General features: G+C 46.3%; 1 protein-coding gene across 3 annotated transcripts in view; it reads right to left on the bottom strand.

Annotated features, from left to right (window-relative positions):
* Positions 1-12672, bottom strand: part of LOC118393914 (furin-1) — a 97360-nt gene that overhangs the window by 31589 nt on the left and 53099 nt on the right. For all 3 annotated transcript variants that reach the window (XR_004827653.2, XM_035787119.2, XM_035787120.2), the window contains exons 3-4: positions 9922-10020; positions 3646-3741 (exon numbers count right to left, since the gene is read on the bottom strand). Coding sequence is in view for 2 of the 3 variants with exons in the window: in XM_035787119.2 (XP_035643012.1) it covers positions 3646-3741; positions 9922-10020 (195 nt within the window). In the remaining variant the exon portion in view is untranslated. The remainder of the gene's footprint in view (positions 1-3645; positions 3742-9921; positions 10021-12672) is intronic.

The raw sequence follows: 12672 nt of genomic DNA, 5'->3' as shown, positions 1-12672 counted from the left end.
AACCTACAAAGCATTACATGGGCTTGCTCCTACCCATATTTCCAATCTGGTCCTGCCGTACATACCTACACGTACGCTACGGTCACAAGACGCAGGCCTCCTAATTGTCCCTAGAATTTCTAAGCAAACAGCTGGAGGCATGGCTTTCTCCTATAGAGCCTTCTCCTTTCTCCAGCTTTCTATGGAATGGTCTGCCTACCCATGTAGGAGACGCAGACTTGGTCTCAACCTTTTAAGTCTTTACTGAAGACTCATCTCTTCAGTAGGTCATATGATTGAGTGTAGTCTGGCCCAGGAGTGTAAAGGTAACGGAAAGGCTCTGGAGCAACGAACTGCCCTTGCTGTCTCTGCCTGGCTGGTTCCCCTCCACTGGGATTCTGTGCCTCTAACCCTATTACAGGGGCTGAGTCACTGGCTTACTGGTGTTCTTCCATGCCGTCCCTAGGAGGGGTGCGTCACTTGAGTGGGTTGAGTCGCTGACATGGTCTTCCTGTCTGGGTTGGCACCCCCCCTTGGGTTGTGCCATGGCAGAGATCTTTTTGGGCAGGGTGGGGTGGGTGGGGTTATATCCTGCCGGTTTGGCCCTGTGCAGGGGTATCATCGGATGGGGCCACAGTGTCTCCTGACCCCTCCTGTCTCAGCCTCCAGCATTTGTGCTGCAGTAGTTTGTGTGGGGGGCTAGGGTCAGTCTGTTATATCTGGAGTATTTCTCCTGTCTTATCCGGTGTCCTGTGTGAATTTAAGTATGCTCTCTAATTCTCTTTCTCTCAGAGGAGGACCTGAGCCCTAGGACCATGCCTCAGGACTACCTGGCATGATGACTCCTTGCTGTCCCCAGTCCACCTGGACGCCGTGCTGCTGCTCCAGTTTCAACTGTTCTGCCTGCGGCTATGGAACCCAGACCTGTTCACCGGACGTGCTACCTGTCCCAGACCTGCTGTTTTCAACTCTCCAGAGACAGCAGGAGCGGTAGAGATACTCTAAATGATTGGCTATGAAAAGCCAACTGACATTTACTCCTGAGGTGCTGACTTGTTGCACCCTCAACAACTACTGTGATTATTATTATTTGACCATGCTGAACATTTGAACATTGTGGCCATGTTCTGTTATAATCTCCACCTGGCACAGCCAGAAGAGGACTGGCTACCCCTCATAGCCTGGTTCCTCTCTAGGTTTCTTCCTAGGTTTTGGCCTTTCTGGGGAGTTTTTCCCAGCCACCGTGCTTCTACACCTGCATTGCTTGCTGTTTGGGGTTTTAGGCTGGGTTTCTGTACAGCACTTTGAGATATCAGCTGATTTAAGGGCTTCATAAATACATTTGATTTGTTTGGGTGATGTGGCCCATGAGAAATGTGACATCAATCATAACAGAAAATGGCAAAATCCCCATGGGAGGCAGACTGCATCCTGTGGCACCAGATAGGCTTACAACCTCCTGTGGCGCTAGGCAGACAAAGACAGATAGATAGGCAGACTCGACACTCAGCATGTAGCATCAGTCCCAGATCAGACAGACCAGACTCAGCATACATCTCTCAGAGCCACCCCGAGTGTCTGTTCGTGGACAATCAGCTAGCAGGGTAATGGTACAGAGAGTTCTACACAGGCCTTTTGGTATTCTCTCCTTATCATACTTGACCTTTGGTCAAACACCATGTTTGATGCCTTGTCATTCTCACACAGCCATTTCTCTAGAATGCTGCCGCAATTTAATGTAATTTGTCTGAAAAGTGCCCTCCTACTATTTTCCTCTCATCCAAACCCTTCAGTGTCAGATACCAAGGCCTTTAGTGTCAGATAACCATGGCCAAAGCTTTGATCTGTGTAGATTCATCTCACTCAGAAAATCCTGCTCAAATCTGACTCAAAAGTGGAAATTACCATGAAAATTATCCAGGTTCTTGTCATGGTCTTGGACATTGGCATTTGTCTTTTTCCTATACCTAAATTGACCATTCTTACTGCATTAAATATTGGCACATGAACACATTTTCCTGCCTTTGAAATCTCACACTGTGCTTTGAGATTTTTCCATAATTTATCCAGTGATATGAGCTGCTGTCATACATATAAATAAGCAGAGGAAGTAGCAGCAGAGTCTATCCATGTCCTTATCATAGAGACAGTGTAAACTGACTACTATTTGCCACCGAGAACCACCTGGACTGAGGACTCTCAGACTAGGCTCTCAGACTAGGCTCTCAGACTAGGCTCTCAGACTAGGCTCTCAGACTAGGCTCTCAGACAGCAGCACCCCATCTAGAACACTGTTTTGCCTGACTGCACCCTTGTTACATGCACACTACACCCTTAAACACCACAACATTATTACACCTTTGCTACAGCTACATCCTCCCACTAAACCTAAATACTGCATACTCTACTCCTCGTACCTCACTCCACAGTAGCCTTACTAAACCCACTCTACACACACTAACAGCAAGCAGCACCAGCTATACCTCTCCATACTTCTCCATCGCAGGGCCCCGGGTTCCCCGCCTCCCTCTGTAGCGTGATTGTAAACTGCTTAAGTCAAATCAGAGTGCCTGGAGAGTTAGCTAGCGAGCTGTGTGCGACAGAGCTGTGAACTCCAGAGGGGAATTAAATGTAGCTAGTCACACTGGTGAAGTCAGCCCCTCCCCCCCCCAATAGCAGCTCGGAGACATGGGGCGAAATTGGATTTGCTTCAGCACCAGCGTGCTGGAGAACAAGCGAGGAATGTTTGTTTGTTGAGAATTACAATCAACTATTTTATATTGCCTTGAACCTTCTTTGAGACTAATTAAAGGTGGAGCAAAGTGAAGAGAAATCACAACTTGTTCTCACCGTTTCTTTCATGGACCACTGGATCAGACTGTGTAACCTTCTCAAAGTCAAAGTGTGTCACCTTGCATTTAAGATGATACATACAGTCAATAACTGAGACTGGTTTAATTTCAGTCCTTTATTTGTATTCACGGCCTCGTTCGGGGACTGTGCCATTGTCTGGGGAATAAAATAAATAGATGAATTCAATTTAAGAGTGGAAACCCAAATGTGTATGCCGTTCTGATAATGGACTCCTAAAAGACCACGGTCATTAAGCAGTCCATTCTGCATCAACCAAGACGCTTAATCGCATCCACTCCTTCAGACAAAAGGGCCTCCATGTTTAAATACAGTCTATTGAACAGAGAAAAGCTGATTTTTTTACTCAGCCAACAGGGAAGTATCCACTGAGTTATTGAGAACGGGCAGATCAAACAGAGCGCTGGGCCCTGCTGTGCCACTGTATGGGCTCTTATGTCATTTCCCTTTTAATAAAGAGACTGGCTCTATAGAGCCCTGTGCATCCAGACATAACAGTGCACACAGCCGAGCACAGGGAGGAATTACTGATCAACTGAGAAGAGGTTTGAACTGTTTGTCTCCTGACAACAACGTGGCTTCAGTGATGGACAGTCGTCTGAGAGGTTGTTTCTGAAATGTCAGTCCATACACTGAGGAAGCCATTGTGGCTTATTTATGACGGCAATGAAGCGCTGAGAGTGGGTATTGATTTCTCTCCCTACGCATGAGACACATTCTTCCTCATATTTTTCCTATTGAGAGATAATAAAGTGATAAAGATTGTTAAACGTCAGCCAGACTTGGTCTACTCACCAGGTACCACTGCTGGGTAAACTTGGGATCTGAGGGCTCCGTGTAGATGTCCCTCTTCTTCCTACTCTTCACCACCTGCTGTTCTGCCCACATCACCTGAGACACAGAGAGACAGAGAGACAGAGAGAGACACAGAGAGAGACAGAGAGAGAGACACAGAGAGACAGAGAGACAGAGAGACAGAGAGAGAGACACAGAGAGACAGAGACACAGAGAGAGACACAGAGAGACACAGAGAGAGACAGACACACAGAGAGACAGAGACACAGAGAGACACACAGAGACACACACACAGAGAGACAGAGACACAGAGAGACACACAGAGACAGAGAGAGAGACAGCGAGAGACACAGAGAGACAGACAGACAGACAGACACAGAGAGACACAGAGAGACACAGAGAGACACAGAGAGACACAGAGAGACACAGAGAGACAGAGAGACAGACAGACAGAGACAGAGAGAGACAGAGAGAGACAGAGAGAGACAGAGAGAGACAGAGAGACGTGATTACATTCGGCTTGGACACTCCATTAAAGCTGGAATCCTTAATGGTGAAGCTGCGAAATTACAACAAGTTATTGCAAACAACTTTGTACTGGTGAGAAGCAGCAGAATGTGTACTGCAATCTTTTGGTTATGTTGGGCGAGGCTCCTCACATCCGCTTCGTCAACAAAACAGAAACAATAACAAAAGCCGTGGGGCAGACAGTGGCACCGTTTCCCCTGCTGCGGATTCCATCTTTAAGTAGACTCGTTCACCATGCTAATATGAGGATGGGAACGCCACTACTCCTCTAGTAACAGGGATTTCAACCAGAGGAGGGCCATTACTGAAGTAGCCGTGTTAAAACGGCACTCAATATACCAGAGGAAGACCATTAGTACAGGGTATAAGGAATAACGATGAGCAGGAGGGAACATGAGGGTCACCGTTTCCCACGAATGAAAGAGAAATCTAGTTTCAGCAAGCAGAGCGGGATGACAGCAGAGAGAGATAAAGGGAACAGCAGTTCTAACATGCATATTCAGGAGCCCCTCATTAGAGACCGAGCCTAACGACGGCCTAGGCTGAGACTAATTACAACTGCTAGAGGCCGCCAGATAGGGGGCCACACATACAGAAACACACAATCTCACATTCACGCAGACAGATAGACCCACAAACAAAAATCAACATTAACATAGAATGGAGGATACACACACACACACACGCACGCACACACGCGCACACACACGCACACACACGCACACACACGCACACACACACGCACTACGACACCCAGTCTTTGTCCTCGGTCTCCCTCCTCACTGTGCTCTGCCTCCCCACACAAAGCCCTGGTAATAACAGTAGGCAGGGTAGGATTTTTCTGGATTATGTGTGCATTGTGTTTTATTTCTTATTTTATTACCAGGTATTACTGCGCTTTTGGAGCTAGAAACTGTGTAAGCGACCAATAAAATGTGATTTGAGCTATTCTTCTCTGGGAGGTCTGGCCGGCGTGCTGCAGAAAGTGTAGACAGAGGCAGATTGCACACAGCGACAACCCTGTGTGACACCCCATCTAAGGGCTGCTGTCTCCTTGTACAGTGGAGCAGCTGAAAGGGACACAGGCAGAGAGGGAAGTGGAGAGAGGGTGTGGAATAGAATCTGCAGCAGGGAGACAAGAGACTACTGCAAGGACAGAGAGGCAGGCATGAAGGACAACCAGGAACCACAGCAGCCCCCTCTCAATAACACCAAGGTTACTACCGACACAACACACACCTTTATGCGCTGCCCTCCAACCAATAATTGGTGTACAGAAGTAAAACATAAAACATTGGGGAAGAAATCGGACGTGTTTACATGAATCAGTGTTGAAAGGCCCTTGCTGGTTGGCAGTTGAACAGAATCACACTGGAGCAGATGCTTCCACAGTGGGTGGCCCCTTCACAAGGTCAACACATTAAGAAGAGTGGGGGACTGGGGGTGGGGCGCTACTGTACTGACAGCAGCCATATGAAAACAGAGATGGGGGGATTTGTCTGTGTCCTACAGCTGGGGATATCAGATGAAATCGTGGGGCATGGATAGGGGAAGAGGTTTAGGGAGGCTGAACCACTCTCCCAGGTCAGTCAATGGGGGCATCACAATACAAGAGGCTTCCCCTCTTATGTCTCCTCGTCTCTGCACTGACACTAAGGTAGGTGAAAGCCAAATGACAGGATGCCTACCAGGAATTTGCTGTCCCAGTTTAATGTCAGTGCAGGTAAGGGAAAGGAGATGAGAGGAATGAGATGAGAGGAAGCTACGTTAGACTATTGAGATGTACCATCCGACTTCACTCCATTACCCATGAGTCCATGTGGCTTCCTGTCAGTCATCAGCTTTACACTCACCAGCTCCCCACAGACCAGTCATCAGCTTTACACTCACCAGCTCCCCACAGACCAGTCATCAGCTTTACACTCACCAGCTCCACACAGACCAGTCATCAGCTTTACACTCACCAGCTCCCCACAGACCAGTCATCAGCTTTACACTCACCAGCTCCCCACAGACCAGTCATCAGCTTTACACTCACCAGCTCCCCACAGACCAGTCATCAGCTTTACACTCACCAGCTCCCCACAGACCAGTCATCAGCTTTACACTCACCAGCTCCCCACAGACCAGTCATCAGCTTTACACTCACCAGCTCCACACAGAACAATGACGACTGAGGCGACCGGGGTCATCAAAAACAAAGTTTCAAAAAGGAAACCGTGATATTGCATGGCCAGAAGCAACATGGTTTTCCCCTGACTGTTAAGTCTCTTACTCTGCAATTTACTGGCAGCCACAGAATGAGGCTAGGTCAGCCATGCAGAGTGCGAGAGGGCCAAAAGAGGGAGGGAGAGGACCCCTTTAATTACGCCGTTCCACGGTCTGGGCTCGTTCTCCTGCAAACAAGGCATTAACAAGGCCTGCTACAAGACCCCTTAATCACAGCTCAAGCACACTCAGTCAGGCATGCAGATTAGCTGCTGGTACTGGGCTCACTATGTGGTGTGTGTACTGAGAACACACGAAGCACATTAGGGAGAAACCTCACTTTGCATGAAAACGGTCTCTATGGTAACTCAGGGCACCACTGTTAACCCTCTGAATTTGGCCAATGGAGCCTGTCATTGCTATCACGAACTCTGCCAACCACAATACAACCAGAAAGAACACTGTTGATAGTTTGTTACCTTGATGTTCCAAATGGAAAACCTCCATCCAGTTCAACCAGGGGAGATGAGATTAGAAATGGAGGTTCTGGACTGTTAATGAACAGTCTGCTAAGCTCAGACAGCGTCAGCCTGGGGGGTGGGGTTCAGTATCTCTGAGGTTATTGATTAAAACAGGTCAGCCATGACAGTGAGTGTCCCAGAGTAGCTAAATCCCCTCTCAAGATGCACAGGGTTATCAGTAGCGCCTGACTGCATAGAGGATGGGTAGGCTAAACCTCACATGGAGCAACCAATCCTTTCCATATGACTGCGCTCTTCAATTAGCCTAACGGATCACCCCCAGAAAAAGCATTAAATGGGGCTTGTGTTAGTCTTGACACTGAGAACATTTTAATAAAAGTATTTCATACGAGACAGGGAATGAATAAACATTTTGAATGGATGGATTTAAAATCAACACAATAAGACAAGAGCAGTTAACTTTGTCTGAGTTTTTAGTTTACCACAGATTACCTTCCGATCCTGTCAAGACCGACGGACGTTTCCAATGTTCATTACACTTAAAGGCCTTTGCCAAAGTTTCCCTATCGCAAACAGAGATAATTAAGCAAATGTTTGAAAAGGGAAACATCGGAGCGAGCCAGAGAGGGAGTCTCCGGGAATTCTTAAACAGACCGATTGAGGTGGGACAGAACAGAGGGAACCAGCTAGCAGTTTACAGATAAGATCTCCATTATAAATGGGTCCGGATGCCAGCTATCGGAGACGGCTTTTCTCTTTGCTCCAGACCATTCACATACAGGACCCCGGCTGCTTGGTTAAACACTGCTGTCCAGCAGATACTGAGCAGACAGGTCTCTGTGCCTTCCTTCCTGCTCTCTTCTCCTCCATATACAAACATGAACACAACCAAAACAAAACACAACCTTTGGCCCACACCAAAGTAACTACCACAGCTAGAGTACTATTACTATGGCAGAGCATGGCTGTAGTGTTACATTGCTGTAGTAAAGGTAGCTGTACAGATTGTAAAATGATTAGGTCCAGGGGTTTTCCCTGACCACATGGCCTGCCCAGGAAATACTGATGGCTGGATTGATGGCATTTCCATGGGTATATAATTTAGGCCTAACTAACACAATTTCACTACATCAATGGTCTTACAACAGCAACACAATATTAGAGCAATGCATCACCATTAGAAGTGAATGAGCAGCCGGGCCAAGCCCAGGCATTAGCTCCTCGATCAGTGGGGTCTGTCAGCCAGGCTGAGTTTTGGCAGAGTCCCTGGCCGTTTAGTCCACAGTAATGTGGAGTCTTTGAGCAGGGTTTATTGCTGCTTTTGTTTGGGATCCATCTCCCCCAGTGTGACTGCTTTGGGCCACAGGGCTGACCTGAGCAGAGGGAGGTGCAGGGAGGCTCCCCTTTCTCTGAGGTGCTCTGGGAGAAAAGGAATTCAACAACAGGAAATGGAGCGGCGGCTAGAGAGGAAATCCCGTCAGTTGAGTGGTGAGTGGAGGGGTGGGGAGTGTGGTTGGGGCTGGAACCGTGTTGTTTTGGTGCTGTGCTGCTAAGGGTATGAGGAGATAGGCCACACAACGCTTCTCCCACTGTGCACCTGCTCAAGACAAACAGCGAGACTTGGCCACATAGTTCCTTGGCTGAATGACAGTCTGGGCGGCAGGGTCCTAGTGGTTAGAGCGTTGGACTAGTAACCGTAAGGTTGCAAGTTCAAACCCCCCTTCCCCTGAACAGGCAGTTAACCCACTGTTCCTAGGCCGTCATTGAAAATAAGAATTTGTTCTTAACTGACTTGCCTAGTTAAAAAAAAGGTAAAACATTTTTTTTTCAATGACCTCCCATAACACTGGGAAACCAAAACATGGGTTCTCTACAGTCGGTAGGAATGGGCTGGGTAGGGGAGGTGTCCACTGGCAGAGTGCAGTAGCACTTAGTCCTTCCCTTAACACACAATGGACTTCCCATGACACCCTATATTTACAGGGGATTTTCAATTGTGGGTTCCCAGGGGATGTCAGTTAGTTCCCTGGACATCAGTCTGTGGGTTTGTGTTACAAGCCCTGTCTCTCTGATCTTCCCATCTGGACCTGAGCTGCGCTGAGTGACAAACAGTGAAGTTCTGAGCGGCTGCTGCAGATGGCAGGACATTCATTGTGCCGCAGTTCAAACGCTCACCTTTCACAGCCATGGAAACACAGCCAGAGCCCAAAGAGGGAAACGTGAGACCAGACTACAGACTAAGACTACAAAGTGAACTACACACAGCACCAGCCACACAAAATCACAGACCTTTTAAACAGGGCCCCATCACACACACACACACAACAGGAGTGGAAGAGAAATCATCACACAAGACAGGCATTAGAAATCAAACTGGAAACATAATCTATTCAGAGGTAGTTTGAGAATGGGCTCATTAGACACTACAGTATTGCCATGCACAGTATATGTGTGTATATGATTAACATGTTTAGGATGTTCTCACCTCCCAGCCCTAACGTAAAGCAGGGAAAGGAAACGGATTGGGTAGATGCTGTAGGGTGTCAGAGACATCCATTAAAAGTTGGTGATAAATGAGAGCTCAGGTTTCTGGCACTCTGCCCTGTTGTTGTTCGCTCACCGTGGTCCCCTCTGTGTCGACCCTCGCCCCCACTGCCTGCCTAATGGCCGCTCCACAGGTGGGGAAGTACCTGTGGCTCCTCCAGTCATGTTATGGAATATAAATTAACCCATCCAACCTAGCTACAGTAGTGACTCTCAACCTCTTCACATCCTGCCCTCCATCACCCCTCACCTCTCCCACTGGCTGTGTTGTTAATGCGAGGTGCATTACAGTATGACTCTAGATTAATAAATAATCTTTCAACAAGCCCAATCCAACCCCCACCCTCTGTTGCAGCTGGTGAAGTCATGTTATTGATAAAAACTCATCCTTGCCTACACTCACATCCTTCCACCCTCTCTAGCTGCACACTCGCTCTCAACCTCCTCGTGCACTTTGATACACTCACCCACCCAACATGATCTACACACACTCACACCTCCCAAGGTGTCTTACCTGAGGCTCTTTTTGTAGACGGACGTGCGTCCCTCGGTGATCCGACAGAGACCTCTTCTCCACAGAACGGTGCCGGAAGTGATAGAGGTCACCAAATACCTGCAGACGGACACATACACACAGGATTATTAATAGTATCACCCAATACTTGCAGACACACACAAACACAGTGATTAATCTCAGCGTCACTGATGCAGCATCAGTGTATCAGCATCACTACATGTTAGGGAGGCATTCCATTTGCCTCTTTACATCACTTCCACAACACAAACTAGGTCCAGGAGAGATACTTGTGTAGCTCAAAATTGTCAAGAGACAAATCTAGATTCAAATCTCTCTTTAAGAGATGTTTCTCACACTACCTCCGGGACAAGGTTTCCGTTATCCGGTAATAGCCGGCTTTTGTCCTATCAAAAATAGAAAAGTCAATAAATAAAATTGGCGCCGGTAGAATAAGAAAAAATCCCGTTGCAAAATAATGCTTTTCAGCCTATTTATTTATGGAAATACCAGTCCATGTAAAAACATTTGACTGGTCATGCTTAAAAATGTGTCTATAGGTGACTTTGTATAATTTAGTGGAATTAAATTGGTGCGTGTACATTTTATTCGTTATGCATCTCATTTTTTATCCCACCCGTATAGCATACAGATACAGAGCCTTTGAGTGGAAAATCTGTCAGGACAGCGCAAGCGCAGCTCCTGTCTTGTGGTGCTTTCAATACAACTGGGAACTCTGAAAAATACAAGGTCAAATCATGACGTCAGTGATCTTAGAACTCCAAGTTGGATGACCCCAGTCATCCAGTTGGGAGCTTTTTATATTTTCAAGTTGTCTTGAACGCGGCATCACGAAAGGCAGGCTTCATCAGAACGTCACACACCACTTTGCAATGAGCTGGAGGCAAGATGCATTTTGAAAACATATACTTATTTGAAACCTGAACGTTCTAATACATGAGGCATGTCTTACCTTGCTTCAAAAGTAGCCCATTAGATCCCCTCTCACATTTCTAATGGATATTCTTTACATGAAACCGCTCGCATGTTCAGTGTCCTTTTGACAATGGTGTTAACCCACTAATTGCATTATGGAATGAACATTATTGCGTTGCCTACTGCCTGGTGTGCATTGCTGCGCTTATAATGTGAAGAAATAATGTTATTAACATTAAGCTAAACGTTTTGATCTGCTGCATCAGACTCCATGCTTTATAACGTTTGTTTTATATAGCCTAGGCCTACTGGTTGTATGCATTTGGAATCTATCGTCCCACAACTGTCCCAGAGTTCGTTTGGAATAGGCCATTTCTTTCTCGACAAGCTGACCAACAGAATGGGTAGCCTAAACTTCTCTACTATAGTAGATTGACAGGCTAGTGATTTTGCTGTTCGTTACTTGGCTGAGGAAAAGTACATGGACAGTTATTCTAACATGTTCAAAGTAAACATCAGAATTCATTAAGAACGACAGCACATTGTTGAATTCTAGATTTGCATGTTCTGTTAATATGAATTAGCATAATCTAAATGTAATTTCTGTCATTCTGAGCACTGTGGGTGGACACCTTTAATCAGGTTACCCACCCAATGCATATGGGTCCGATAAATTAAAATGCTGCTGGTCAAATGTCCTGCACCACACTTTCCTAAGGGGAATCCTGTGAAAACCTGCTCTGGGGGTAGTGTTGGAGACATAACCACTACTGCGTGTTAAACTGCAAAGACAACGGCTCTCCCACACCACATGCAATAATTACCTTTATACCTGTAGACAGCATTTTTTATTTTAAAGCATCCACACATTTGTGAATCCTTGCATTAAATCAAGTGTGCAACACTGTGCAATATGGTTTAGTTGAGAACTTTTTTATATGCTAATGCTATTTACAGTGTGCTAATAGCTGCACTCACAAGAAGCAGGAATATGGTTTTTGGCCACACCACATCCCAGGCTAGTGTAAACAGAAAAGTAACACATTTGATGTTGAAGAGAGATAGATCTCACTAGACATATTTCCCTCATTTAAATCCATTTAATACATGACGGGGTGAAGCCAGAAGCCAGACAACATGGCCTGTTAAAGCAGGGCGGTCAAATTCATTCCATGGAGGTCCTAGGGTCTTTGGCTTTTTCCTTTCAATTAAGACCTAGACAACCAGGTGAGGGGTTCTTTAATTAGTGACTTTAAATTAATCAATCAAGTACGAGGGAGGAGCGAAAACCCACAGACACTCAGCCTTCCGTGGAATGAGTTTGACACGGGTGTTAAAGTTTGGAGGATGAAACATCCAATTCATTCTGACTTATGGATTCATGAAAATATACATAAGAATCCATTCATTCAATTGTGATTCCATTAAGTCACAATGAATTTGATCATCAGTATTCATCATCAAACAGTATTTATATTTAGAAGGCTACATGTAAATACTGTACATGTAATCCCTCTATCACTGTTTATACAGCTATTTTCATTAGTTACAGCTGAGTTCCTGGAGAGTCTGACCCAGAATGGGAGGGGGGGGGTGGTTTGGATGACAGCACTACAGTAAACACACCCTGAGTTACGGTAACACTAAACACCCATACAGGCACACTTCAGCTGCTCTCAGTGTCAGTGAGAAACTACCTGACCCACAATGACAACATCTCTCGAAAGCTCAGACTAAGTTGAAAAAAGCAAGTGCCGCAATGTAGAGAAGTTTCTTGCTATGGGTGCATGGACTAGTTCAGAACAGAAGTCAAGG

The sequence above is a fragment of the Oncorhynchus keta genome, chromosome 14 (assembly GCF_023373465.1).
Source record: "Oncorhynchus keta strain PuntledgeMale-10-30-2019 chromosome 14, Oket_V2, whole genome shotgun sequence".
In the NCBI taxonomy this organism is placed as follows: Eukaryota; Metazoa; Chordata; class Actinopteri; order Salmoniformes; family Salmonidae; genus Oncorhynchus; species Oncorhynchus keta.
The sequence above is the reverse complement of the archived record's forward strand: the minus strand, read 5'-3'. Positions and strand labels throughout refer to the sequence as shown.